We start from the raw sequence: 14510 nt of genomic DNA, 5'->3' as shown, positions 1-14510 counted from the left end.
CGAGAGAGTACTCAGATAAAGTGAGTTTTATGGCTTTTACAGAATATCAGTTTGCACTGAGCAGCGGGTTCACCCGCATCCACTTCCTCTGATATGACTACTTCCATAAAATACAAAATTGACTTTGTTATGTAAGTTGTTTGAAATTTAATTGGGGTACTATGTCTTTTCCCTACTGAAATGAAGAAAACAACGACACTCGGACCGTGTATATGTGTTTGTGTTTTGCAAACAGCATACGTTTCATTAAACTTTCAACTCTTCGAAAATTGTGTGGACTGGATGGGGAGGGGAATCCCTTTCACTAGCATGCCCAAAAGGTGGCAGTGTTGAGTTTTATAATGGTGTGCGAAAACATGACAACCTCTTCAATCCGCCTTTCATATTTTTTTCCCTTTTTTTGTCAAGTTACCGCGCAGCTTCTTTTACATGCCACTTTTGTTTTATATTTAGTTGGTAAAACATAGTTTCTAGATTTTAATTGCGCTGTACATTCAGACAAATATCAGACATTGCCATTAGGAAGTGGACGGGGGTTTTTTTCAGGTAATGTTCGCAAGATTAAGACTTTTGTCTTAAAATGTATAACCAGTGTACGCTATAGGATTACACGAACTACGTAAGGTCTGTTTTATGATTGCTTTCTCTCTTTTTTTTCTATATGTCAAGCATTACAACTCCGTTTTGTAATTAATTTAGAGCATGCATGCTCTGCTTCGTTCCACTTACAACTCATACTTCGAAAAAATAAATATATAAACAAATAAATAAAAAAATTGAAATCGAAATTACGATAATAAGAACAAAGGGATCTATGCCCCGACTGACACTCAGCTGGTGTCCATTGACGGTAGATAAAAGTTTTGTTTCTCTAGGCTACTAATATGTTAATTAGCTGTTAGAGTGTGCGACCCTATTGGCTCGTCGTCCGAGTCAATTTCCCATTTCCAGCCTGACGTCAGAGCGGCTACAATGCTTAAACTCATCTGCTGTGTGATCCCACTAAAAAATCGCCCCACCAGACAGCAGCTTAGAACGTGCAAGTGAGCTTTTACTCCCTGACTTTCGGTGTGTTTCCCTCTCCGCGTGCGCAATGTATTCATGAAGACACCGTAAAGTGTTAAATGTTTGAAATCCAAAACCGCCGAATTTCACATGCTGAAAAAGGACTCCGCTACTCGTACGCGCGGCACTGGTGTGTCAGTGCAATAGACTCTGCAAAGAAACTCTACTCTCACAAGCCTGCAAGTCCGCGGCTGCAAAAAGGACGCTGAAAACCTAATTTTTTTTTTCAGTTTCAAGACAAACGCGTAAAAATCAAACTGGCTCACGTTCTTCCCAACCAACCCAGTTTGACAGCTGCTCTTCACCCCATTTGGAGGACTGTCAGCAGCAAGAGGATGGCATCAGAGCTGGCAATGAGCAACTCCGACCTGCCCACCAGTCCCCTGGCCATGGAATATGTTAATGACTTCGATCTGATGAAGTTTGAAGTGAAAAAGGAGCCGGTGGAGCCCGATCGCAACATCAGCCAGTGCAGTCGCCTTATCGCCGGGGGATCCTTGTCTTCCACCCCGATGAGCACGCCTTGCAGCTCGGTGCCCCCTTCCCCAAGCTTCTCGGCGCCCAGTCCGGGCTCGGGGAGTGAGCAGAAGACACACATTGAGGATTTCTACTGGATGTCCGGTTATCAACAGCAGCTGAATCCAGAGGCGCTGGGCTTCAGCCCCGAAGACGCGGTCGAGGCGCTGATCAACAGCAGTCACCAGCTCCAGTCTTTCGATGGCTATGCCAGGGGCCAGCAGTTTGCTGGCGCAGCCGGAGCAGGAAGCACCATGGCCGGGGAAGAGATGGGGTCCGCCGCGGCGGTGGTGTCGGCAGTAATTGCTGCGGCAGCCGCTCAGAACGGAGCGCAACACCACCACCACCACCATCACCACCACAGCAGCAGCCACCACCAGGCACCGGGCGTCCAGTCCAACGGCACTTCTGGGACAAATCACCCACACATGCGCTTGGAGGAGCGGTTCACAGACGAGCAGCTGGTGACCATGTCAGTGCGGGAGCTCAACCGGCAGCTACGGGGGGTCAGCAAAGAAGAGGTGATCAGATTGAAACAGAAGAGGAGGACCCTAAAGAACAGAGGCTACGCTCAGTCCTGCCGGTTCAAGCGGGTTCAGCAGCGGCACGTCCTGGAGGGAGAGAAGACACAACTCATGCAGCAGGTCGAGCACCTAAAGCAAGAGATCTCCAGGCTGGTCCGGGAGAGGGACGCGTACAAAGAAAAGTATGAGAAGCTCATCAGCAACGGCTTCAGAGAAAATGGATCCAGCAGTGACAACAACCCTTCATCTCCGGAGTTTTTCATGTGAGTTTCGACATTATCGCGAAATAAAACTATATCAGATGAATAACTCACCCCGCGTAAAAAGTTTTCATTCTGAAACTTTTTTTTTATTATTTACTTGACGCAAATCCCACTATATGCCTAGATCAAGAACTAATTTATCAACTTTTTGATTTTTTTTTATTAAATTTATTTTTTTGAAAACAAGTTCCCTCCATTCTACCACTGCTGTATATTTGGAGGGCTTTGTTATCCGCATTTTTTTTTAATCTAGAAGAGGCGTATTGAGAAAACTTTCTACTTTTTGCTATCATACTCTGTATATTACACATAGTTTGTCTGTCAAGATTTTTTTTTTCATCTCTGTTCATTAGATTTGCAGTGTTTGATATTTGAAAGTTGATCCAACTTTATGCCGCAGTATACCAAGTGTGCATGCAAGCACTAAGTATACTCCTTTGAAGTTCATCAACTTGGCCCTTTTTCATCATTTTACTTTTGATTCAGTGTACAGATTCTTATCAAAAGTGCATCCATCGACAGTATGTTTTTCCTTTTTTTTTTCTTTCTTTCTCCTTTTTTATTTTTTATTTTTTATTTTTTTGTCTGCCAAACTTGGAGGATTGCGAGCCTGCCGTTTGACGCCACCTCATCTCATGCGTTTGCTTGTTATTGTGTGGAGCAACAAAAGACTGTATCCATTACAAACTCTTCATTGTTTTAAAGAGATGTGTTATTGAACTGCCCTGCATGCTGGACATGTATGGTTTTTCTTTCTGTGCTTGAAGATGTCCTTTTTTGTCGGATGACTCCAGCATGGCACTCATACTTCATTTAGGCCTCCTCACTTTTTTGGGACAGAGACAAAAAAGTGACAGGACTTCCCACCCCCTGTAGTGGTGCATTTCAGCTGTGTTGAAGTGCACCACCATCGGCTGTCATAAGACTGCAGTGAATGCGCTGGCATTCCTGGTGGAAGTTTGTCGGCGGGGACCCTGGTGCGAGGGGAAAAAGAAAAGACTTCACTATGAAGGAAATTACCAGTCAATTTCCTGGAAGTTTAGTCTGTTGCTAAGCCTATGTTGTTATTTAAATATATTCCATTGTGCATTTGTCATCATCTGAATAATTTTTAAAGCGTAATTTAAAGAAAAAGTTTTATAATCTATGATGCAAAAGATATCATGTGCTACAGCTTATGTCATATAGTTTCTAGGATAATTAATATTAAGATTGCTGCCCAAAACTATTTTTCACACTGATTAAGAGAAATTGGCTCGGCTCCAATTTATACAGTGAGCAGTATTGTGCAGTGCATAAAACAGCGCTTTTGCAGCATGTGCTATAAACCGAAGTGTGAGAGATCTGGTGTCCGCCACACATTTTATTATTATATTTTAAATAACTATATTTAAAAAAAGTATATTTGGAGAAGATAATTCTCACAACCGGAGTCTTAGTAAATTACTGTGCTTTTGAAAATGTGTTTCTTGATTGAACTGACTTATTCTGAACAGAAATGCACTAAAAAATGTCATGTGGAAGTTAAGGGAAAATTAGCTTTCCATCTCCCAAGAAGATAGATCTGACATTCGTTTACGACCTAGTCGTACCATTTGGAGATATTAGCATCAGTTCAGGGTATACTGTTGTTTTCTCTTAAATAAACCTAAAAATTTGCAAAGCAATAAGTAATTTTTCTAATCTATAATGTCCGGACATTATTAGATCGTCAGGGAGTGTCACCCTGCATGTATAAAAGGGGGGAGTACCATTCGCCAATAAATTTTGAAAATATGTTAATTAATCTTTCATCTTACATATAGTATATATATACTTATATATATATATTTTGCTGTGCAAAATTATTTCATTCACTAACCATATGTGATGTTCATATGTGCTCGTTTCTCATTTCATACAATTAAATGATATGCAATAAATGTATGTAATTGTCTTCAATAAGTTTCTCACTTTTCTTTTGAGTTGTCCTGAGACTCGTTGTTGTTTGTGAGTGAAACACACAGAAATGAAACTAGAAAACATGTCATCTCCATATTACTGCCCCACATTTTAACACTGCTTGTAGGGGTCTTGTTACCCTCTTTTTAAGGTGTTTCTGCCAGAATTAATTTAGTAAGAGCTTCTTAGACCATTTTGGAAGAATCAGAAACAGGAATGAGTTGAACATTTAAGGAAAGCAATTCAGGCTGGCAGTGTAAAAAAAATGTAAAATGTAGAGATGCAAGTTCATTGTTGCAATCACTTAATGAAGCCTAATAATAATAACAATAAATCACAGTGGCATGCAGCTAATTAAACATTTCTGCTTTGCCAGTCTGTTGAATGATAGAGACGCATGTTTCTTCACAATCCATGAATTAACACCAAATACAAATATACGTATTTATTATTTCCTATGATGATGATCCTAAAAGGGAGAAACAGACCTTACCTGCTGACATTTTTCATTTAAACTCCAACGTGATTCTATCGTTATAATCAAATAATTATGTGTTAGAAATATTGTGTTTGCATCTCAGTCCATGAATTTCATCCTAATTTTTATTTGCAGAAGTCCAGTTTGATTTTATGTCTGATAAATCCTGTTAATGTTATTGTGAACTGTCTGGTCATGTGTGAGCATTTCTATTTGTGCATATGTGTGTGCTTGTCTTAAGTGCTGCTTCATGTGGGAGTATGCAGGCGTGTATTTGGACTTAGGTGTAAATCTGAAAGTGTGTGTGTGTTTCCTTGAGTGGCAGTATGTAATAATGACAACGCTGTGAGTTTCTTGTGGCTGTGCATGATGCATGCTCCATATTTGTACCCTTCACTTACCCTTTTTTACACATTCTTTGCTTACTTATCTGTTGTGCCCGCTTACCGTGTTTCTCGGACACTCTGCACTTACAGTCATTAGCATGTCATCGTTTGGATTTCTCAGTTTTATCCAGCTCTATCCTGCTTGTCAGTGGGTCTGGACGTTGGCCTGAAGCAGACATGCTGTGGGAGACGGGGTGCACCGAGGGCACAGCCATGTCAGGCATGTGAGGGGGCGCTGGAGAAGGTGCCAATTTATGTCAGCCACTGTGGTTAACAGAAGAGTCTCCGCTCTGCTGTACCCAATCTTGCATTTCATTTGGTGTTTTTACATCATACGCTGAATTCTTTTTAACATAACTTTTGGACTACACTTGGACACGAACTAAACTTGCCACTTTCCAGAAAGACAAGAGGAAAAGTTCTTTGCTGAGTTCACAAGGAATAGGCTTGTGGGCATCCGGAACAATTTGTTTGTTGAAACAGGAAGACCAACGTGTCAAAATACACTTTGAGGAAACGCTACAGTTTCTGAAGAAAGATTCAATCTGGATTTGTCTTCTGTTTTGCAGTTTAGCCACAGATTATCAGTGTCCAACGGATACAGACAAAGAACGCCTTTTATAAAAATGAACCGCACTGTCAGTGTGTTAAAGCAGTAAGTGCTCAACTGTTCGGAGTCTTTGCCATTATAAATTTCATACTTGTTAAATTTGCAAAAAAGCAAGCTTCTGCGCCATCTGCCAATGATGATGTGCTACACAGCTCATCAAAAAGGAGAGAGAGGGAGAGGGAGAGGGAGAAAGACAGTTTTAACCCAAGATCTGAGGTGTGCACTGCTGCTGTGGTGGCTGATTTGCCCAGAGTGAGGGGAGAAGCTGAGACAATAGTCAGGCTTGGGCTGAATTAAATGATTTTGCTGATGATTAATAGTGGTGTGGGCCAGTGGCTCCTGCGATGTAAAGATGATAAATCGTGAGTGTAGCTCTGTGCAGCTGTGCCAGTGTTGGGTCTTAGCATGTACACACCATGCAATTTACAGCCAAGCCGTTCTCCTTCTTCTTCAATTTATCTAATTACATCTAAAGCAGTAGTACTGTTATAGTCTGATATGTCACATTAACCACAACAATGTATGAAATGACTTTAGAGAGGATGATCATTTGCTTTTCCCCTCATTTAAAAGACATGTTTTTGTATTTGCCATTTCAAAGAGGAAATAATTTCCTCTTTACTTAAGAGTCTCTTCTTTTCTGCCTCTCTTTAAACCATGCTTTCAGTGCAGTGGTTTTTTTTGATGTGTTTTGAGTGGCATGTAAAAAATGAACATTTGTTTTTTTGCTCAGGGCTTCTTTATAAGACTCTTAAACTTATTTAGTTTGACTGTTTCCTCATTGGAACAGATCATTTAGACCTCTAATGTCCATCCACTAAAACACAGTCACCGCACGCATACTAGACATGAAAACACACTCACCAACTTACAATACGAAAACAAAAGAATAGATTTGCTCCAGTCTTTTGTTTCAGAGCATAGCGTTAGTTGTGCTTCTCTCTGTGTGTGACTCAAACACTCGAGTCCCCGAGCTAAATGGCATTTTTTGCGAAGACAGATCTAATTTGTAAAAAGATGTTTCCTCTTATATCTGTGGTGCCCGTACGCAGCGGTTATGTAAGTGATAAAATGATCGATCTTCCAGCGAGGCACTCATGTGGAACGCTGGCGCTATGCAGGTTGACAGCATAAGATGCAGCACAATGTTCAGTTAAGTACCAGTACGCCAGTTGACAGAACCAAAAATAAGAGCCGGTTGGGGGTTTGAATTCTTACAGGCTTTAGAAAGTGCCAGAGGAACAATTGGAGCAAATCTTTTTGTCTTGCTGTTTCGCACGGTATGTCGTGTATGTGTTTGTAGGTGTAGATGCACGAATCCGTGTGTGTGCATGCATGTGTATTTCTCTTGTTTTGTTTTTTGTCAAAGAGGATGAGCAGAGGTCAAAAGTTACAGCGCACAAGGCTGCTCTCAAAGTCATTAGAGTAATCCCTGCCCTAGGGAACTCATGCTCATTTCCTCTGCCCAGAACCCAATGAATGAGATGTACACACACATCCAGCATGGCATAGTATCCAGTAAATTCAGCACTACTCCCTGCTATATATTTTTTAATTATCAACATCCTGTATTTCACTCATATCTTTACTTTTTTTTGAATTGCAAGAAGACAAATAATATATCTTTGACTGTGAAAAAATTATATAATAATGCTATATTATAATAGCACACACACAAAAGGCTTTTAAATACAGGGTGCAGGACAACTGTATATTAAATATGCTGTGAAGGGCAGTGGCACTTGGCTTAAGCTGGCCAGGTTTATTTTCTCGCTGCCATTCATTCTGATTATTTTCAGGTATTTATTTATTTATTTATTTATTTATTTACTTAACCCCACTTAGCCGAGCTGCCTCCGAGTCACTCTGAGTCTGGTAATATTTGTGGCACATGGTGAACATTCAATCTTGTTCTCACACCCACTTCATTCAAGCCTTTTATTGTGGGTGTTGCAAAACAAAGCAGCCAGTCGTACTTGGGGTAAATTCATTGTTCCTGTCTTAAATATCAACTGACTCAGAGTGGGTGTGTTAAGTTGTGGCTTTCTGTCACATTTTACACAACTGGGGTTAATAAAGACTTACAAGATATCAAAAGTGCCAAGTTTCAACTGTGTTTTTTTTTTAAAACATATTTTTCTAATCTGTCTTAGTGTGATGATGAATCCAAAATAAATGGAATAAGATCTGTGTTTCTTTTTTGTTCTTTGAATTTTCACATTTGTTCATCCTACCTTTGCATGAAATTTGCCTCTGTTTTTCATTTTTATTATTTTCATTTTTGCACATTTTTAGAGCTGAAGCATCTCCGAGCATCTCTCATATTCCTAAACATGTTCAGAGGACATCTCAGGGCCACAGTTATATTGCTTTTTGTTAACAGTTAGAAAATGTTCTAAATGAGTTTGGTTGTGGATAAACACCACTGTCGACAGAAGATGGGAGAGAGGATGTGCAGCAGCAGCAGCAGCAGCAGTCAGGTGTCTCAACACAACCAGGTGGCAGCCACATCTGTGAATGGTCTGTCTAAGTACAGAAACAAAAAAAGGAACATTATTCTCACTTCATAGTGTAGAAGAGAGGAATAGTACAATCGTATAAGAGAGGAATGGTGCAATAGTGCAGTTCACTGGGAATAAATAAATGCCAGGCATCAATACTTACACTTTACGCTTTGCTGTCTATGATGTCTGTACATTTCTTACTTCCTTTTGTGGCAGAAAGCTTGCTTCAAATAGACATTAAGCTGATACATGTGGTGTCATTAGAGAGTCGTCCTTGAAAGACTGGCTGCAGGTTATGTTGGTAATGAGGTGGTAGGGATTTGCTGGGGTAATTTTATATGTCTGTAAATGGACCCAAACCAAGAGCCTGTGACTTAAATAAATGCAGCAGTGCTAAAGCGCTAACAGAGTAAAAGAAAAAGTGAGGCAAACAGTCTTTCAAACGGGCATATGTTTGTGAAATTTCTCCCACTAAAAATCTAGTTACATGAGTGAAATCCCTCTGCGCTCCACAAATGTTATTGTTTTCTAAACATTTAAGTCCATTCCTTTGGTTCCTCAGGTGTAACTTTTAAAGCAGATCAGTATGAAATGGGGAGCTGCATGCAGAGCGATACACATGGAGCATAGATGTAAGTGCAATTTTGTTGTTTAGGTAAGTCCAAGTAATATCTCAGCATATATATTTTTAGACTTTAAGTACTTTCACCTTGAATGACAGGTGAAATAAAGCAAACCTAAGACATCCTGCTGTATCTAACAGGTGATATGATTTGTCAGCTGATTGGCTGCTGATAACAGTTTAGCACCATTAGGAGCCTTTTGGGTTTTTTTGGTTTTTTCTCAACATCTGTCATCACAACAGCTGCCTCGCTGCTTTTGTGTCGGTTCTATGTGGCATTTATTTGAAAATCCAGTGATTTAAAATTTCCCTCACAGTAGCGTACAGGCAAATTACTTCCACCGCTGTTATTTTCCAGGAACTTTAAACCTTGCTTGGAATCTGCACAGGGAGCTAAGAGCTAAGCTAATGTTTTTACTTGTGCAGCAACATTTATAGGGGATATGAACTGTATTTGGACCTGCCTAAAGCAACATGCTCACTTTTGTATGTTTTGCCAGGGTACTTCTGAAAGTTTAAGTCACAAGGTAGCAGGGAAACAGGACTTTATCCCTCTCTTTTTTATTTGCCACGATTCCTCCCCTGTTAGAACAATTAATTATTCAACTGAATGAGATGAACAGAAATAAATGCCTCTACAAAAAAGAATCTATTTTGCCTTGTCTGTGTGACGGCACGCCGTACGCTTAGATACTTTAGTTTTGTCTCTTGTGCTTACGGTGTTTTGATGCATGGTGTTCCGCCTGTAGAATCTATTTGCATGTAAATTTTTACAATTCCCCAGCATCAAACATCTACTATGATACATGTAGTGTATTTCACCAAAGAGACAAGGTGAGAGTGAATCTTGCTCAGAATGAGTCTGCTTGTTTCTTTGTGATTGTTTGTGTGGGCCTTCTTGTGTATATGCGTGTCTGACGCAGACAGGAGGGAAGAGGGTGAAAATGTGACACCAAGCATATTTACGCTGATATTAATTTATCTGATCTGTTTGTCCAATCTTTTCTGCTTCTTCAGGTCATCAAGAAAATTTCTCCATCTGTGATTTCAAGCACCATCCCTCCGTGCCCTTGAGGATTCTTGAGGTAAATGTCTGATATCTTTGGCCTTTTCAAAATATTTTTCTTTTTTTTTTTTAATTTTCTGCTTAATAACAATGAGCGATATCAGATTTGTTGAGTTTACAAAATATTCCTTCTTTAGAAAAATACCACAGCTGTGCACATAATACCAAACATAGCTGTGTTATGCTATAGTATACAAGTATTATTCATGGTATGCATTTTTCATTTATAGCGCTACACAATTAAATCCATATTAACTATTCATTAATATCAGGCAGTCATGTTAAATAGAGAAAATAGTCACCACATATGCTACTGAATGTTTTAAAACATAATGCATGTCTGTAAGCTTTTTATAATGGATACATAATGCATTGTATATGCTAAAGAGCACACACCTTCTTAATGTTGGCAATATCTCTCTACCACATCTATCTCCCTGATGCAATAACGTTCCTTGATATCAAATCCATTATCATACCTTATTTTAATCCTTGGAGAAGAAAAATGACACGACACATGAAGTTTTGAGTCTAGGGCAACATCCCTCATCCCCGATCAGGACAACCAGCAGATTAGAGCCACTCATTCAAATGCAAATTATATGTTCGTGTTTTGCACCAGTGACAAAGACTGAAGAATAAGATTCGAGTCTTGATATCAATTTGCAGAGACAAAGGGCAACCTGGGAGAATGTATATTGCAAACCCAAATGTTCCTGTAATGGTTTCACTGATTGTTCCAAAGCAAACAACTGCAATGTGCTTCATCATGACACATAAGAATGAAAGAGCGTTTGCATTCTAACTTTTTCCACCAACGTAAAGCAGAATATACTGTGTGTGTGTGCTTCTGTACATGTATTTGTATGTGCTGTTATTTACTTGATTGTCTCTAAGTGGGGAGCGGGATCAGTAGCTGGCCTTTCGCCAGATCCACTTAACTTCAGGAGGGGAAGCAGGACAAAAGCCATCAGGGAAGACAAGGACAAATCATCTTTAGATGAAGTGTTTTAAGTGCTCTGATTCTCCTCCCACGTCATCACTGTGAATTAGGTGCCCTCTGCTCACTGCTAAGGGGTGTCGAATATAAACAATGCCATGGGAACGGATGTTAAACGAATTAAAGTGGAAAACCATGAGGGTGTCTATCTTACGCGGCCTCGTAAATCTCGGTTCTCCTGCCATGCGCTGTGCTGATGTTGTGCTCTGACAACCTGCCAGCTGAACTTAGAGGTGCTGCGTGCGGTGTGGTCTGGTCCATCCCGTTCTTAGCAGTTTCAACCATGGCAGACATTCCAGGCAGAGCCATGTCTTTGTTTTATGCAAATCCATGCATATGAAGAACGGGGTGGGGGGGTTGGGGTGATGAGCAGTCTGGCCACGTAGCTCCAGGAGGACAAGCTGAGTGATGGAGACGGAGAGCCAGGTCTTGGTGTCCTTGCCTGGGGAAACAGTGTCCTGACTCGAGCCTGGACTGCCACCAGGACACTATGTCACTGCGCCTCTACCTAACTAATCCTAGAAGAAAAAGATTTTCGCAGGCACAAATGTATTTACGCCACGAGATGCAGAGCTGGTATGAGGATACTGTAAATAGAGGTTAACATTGGTATAAAACTACCTGCCAGTGTGTTTTTCCTGTGTGTTGTAAAGGTAGGCACAGCTCAGGGGATTGCCATGCAAAGAGACACTGGAGTTCAGAGCCCAGTAGGGAGCTGAAGGACCCAGAATATGCTGACAAAGATAAAATGCCAGGTGTGTGTATATGCAGTGTAAGAGGCTGTGAGAAAGTGGAGTGCAAATATAGATTGGGGGAAAAAGGTCTGAGTGTGTGTGTGTGTGAGAGTGTTTGTGCTCACATAAAGATACAGCATACAGTCATGTGACCATTGTATGACAAGGTGGTTTGGGTGAAACCTACTGAAGCAGCATCACCCACATACCACAGCTCATCGCACTGTTCAATTTCCCATCTTAACAAGTGTCTTTCGTTTCTTCACATCGGTGTTTTTCCTCTGTGCAGCAAATTATGATGTTTTTAAACTTCCCAAAACATCTTCTCTTGCCCATCCCTTCTTAGAGTTGCTTGTTAACGGTAATGGTTAGTGGGAGGCGAATCCGTCACAGCGTGCTCTATTTCTGGGTGCCAGGATGTTGGTCTCAGTCGTTGAGGGCAGATGAAATCGATCCAGATTAACCTGTCATGTGGGGGAGAAAATGAATGGGACAGAGGGGTGCAGAGGCCATAGAGAGAAAGGGGGGCAGTGTGAAGTATAAAAACAACCTCCTCCATATGGGTCAAAAGTTGTGGGATGATTTATTCAAGACTGGGTGCTACCCCACCTTCCCCCCCTCCTCCTCTGCTCCACCTGCCTCTCGGAAAGGAGTGAGAAACTGGAGACTGTTCAGGAGGAGGTGACTATATTTAGCCTTGATGACCAAAGACACTGTGGTCTAACTTTAAAGTTAAAAATACATACATCCATGTACAGTGAGATGGACACAGTTTGCGTCATCACAAGCCACCTATCACAAATTTATCAGCTTGAAGTGACTCAGATGCTTCATGAAGAACGAGTGCAAAGCAATGTGCAGCTTCCAATAGATGCGTTTTCATTACAAGACTGTATGAGATTGAACTAAGTTTTAGTACCACTGATTAAATTCATGCTATAAAAAGTTATCATGAAACAAAGATTTTACTCGTGAAAATTATGTATCCTAAGAAAAATATGTGTGTGTGGGGGTGGGTGTTAGGGGGCAAACAAATAAGCAAAAACAGAAGGAAAAGAATTGAGATTTATAGTTTCATTTGACTGTGAAGTGCTACTAGATTTAGCCTCGTGTGTTTGGGCAGAGCTCCACTTTGCTAATTATTTTCCTGTGGCAGAGTTCTCAGCATGGCGCTCCTTTCTCACTCTGAGAAGAGAGACTCAGTGGTAAGTGCTTAGTCAGCCCTACTCTGGGTGTGAGATACTGTTGAGTCTCTAGTGGACTGTAGGGAGGCAGAGCAGCGTGGGACCAAAGCCATCACAAGGTGAAGCCTTTAAAGTGAGGGCGGGCCCATCATCACCCATCAGTGAAAGGAAGCGAGATAAAATATGAAAGTTGGGGACGCTGAAAAAGAGTTCTGTTTAGTATATTTCTTATTCTACACTGTTAAAAGTGTTATGAGAAATATCATTGCTGTGTTGTTTTGTTAGGTTCTCGATGCCTCTTGCAGAGGCCTGAAGAACCCAGACACTGAGTAAGAGCTGTTATAAAGCTCCATAAAGCCAGCAGCTCCGCTCTTTATCAACTAGCAGTGGCATGGACTTTAAAATATATCAACACATCATCATCAGATTCAAGTTATGACTTGGTGGTTCTTGACTTGATCTCTGTGGAAATCCTGCCTGCGTTCTGTTTCTCTCTTCCCTCTCTATTTATATTCCAATGTCAAACTTGTCCTTCTTTCTATCGCTACTCCTCTTTATAGAGTGCCACACAGCTCCTCCTCTTCTGTCTGCCCCGCTATCCTCCAAATGACTCTCCTCCCAAACAAACTTAGCTTCCTTCCCCTCCCCTCTGTTCCCAGCGTCACTTTCCCTCCCTCCCTCCCTTCACCTCACACTGCACCTGCTTCCCTCCCGCTTTCTGTTCCCTCTCCAAACGTCACTACTCTCCCTCCCCCCCTCTCCACTTCTATTCTCCCCCTCGTTAGCTTGATGAATGGCTTCACTGCAGGGAAAGTGCTGATTTTCATCCCTCTGTCTGATTTCTGCTGGCTGTTATTAATTTCAAACACTCAGAGAAAAGCAAGTGAGTCAATAAATAAGGAAATGAACACACTTCATCCTGCCATATAGCAGCTCTTGCAGTCATTCACCCAGGGTGCGGGTCCTCTGTGGAGGCCAAGTCTGCATTTACACTGATAGAGTTCAGCTCCCCTCTTGAATCACAACACGGCAACATATTTTTTAAGGCAAGAATAAAAGTTGTCCAGTAGCACTGCATCATATCAAATGTTCCTGTAATATTTTTAGTATCTTGCTTCAACAGGGCTAGGGGGGAGACAGAATGGTACAAAGCTAATAGCTCTGAAGAGACTTCCAGTGTCTTCTCTCATCTCTCCTCTTTCACCCTATAGTGCACCATTTAAGAAATGTACACACAGAGTGACAAAGAGGAGGAGAGAAAGAGAAGCAATGAGAAGCAGCAGGCTAACAGAGTTATTGCTGCGCATTAAACAATGCTGTCGACGCTGTGTAGTTAGGGCTGTATGTCTAAGCGCACATTACTTACATTCCTGGCTTAATGCATTGTGCGTACCTGCTAATGTCAAACACAAATAGCCTCCGAGAACAACACAATTCTCTCAGTTTCTTGCTGTCAAACAGGAAAATTCCAACCAAAAGTTCCTTTTCTTTACTTTCTGTTTTCAATTAAAATGCTAGGGTATTTAATCAGTCCAGGATCCCAGTAATGCATGCAGAGGGACAGATATTAGGCCTAAGATATTATCACACTGTTTACAAAGTGTTAAGACAAGCAAT

General features: G+C 41.1%; 1 protein-coding gene across 2 annotated transcripts in view; it reads left to right on the top strand.

Moving 5' to 3' along the window:
- The first annotated feature begins 589 nt into the window (after window positions 1-589).
- The window catches only part of mafa (MAF bZIP transcription factor a), a 72039-nt gene continuing 58118 nt past the window's right edge, over window positions 590-14510 (top strand). For both annotated transcript variants that reach the window (XR_268989.4, XM_005467138.4), the window contains exons 1-2: window positions 590-2368; window positions 9927-9994. Coding sequence is in view for 1 of the 2 variants with exons in the window: in XM_005467138.4 (XP_005467195.1) it covers window positions 1401-2368; window positions 9927-9954 (996 nt within the window). In the remaining variant the exon portion in view is untranslated. The remainder of the gene's footprint in view (window positions 2369-9926; window positions 9995-14510) is intronic.

Source organism: Oreochromis niloticus, linkage group LG1, assembly GCF_001858045.2.
Source record: "Oreochromis niloticus isolate F11D_XX linkage group LG1, O_niloticus_UMD_NMBU, whole genome shotgun sequence".
NCBI classification, from domain to species: Eukaryota; Metazoa; Chordata; class Actinopteri; order Cichliformes; family Cichlidae; genus Oreochromis; species Oreochromis niloticus.
This window is presented reverse-complemented; position numbering and strand designations above follow the sequence as displayed.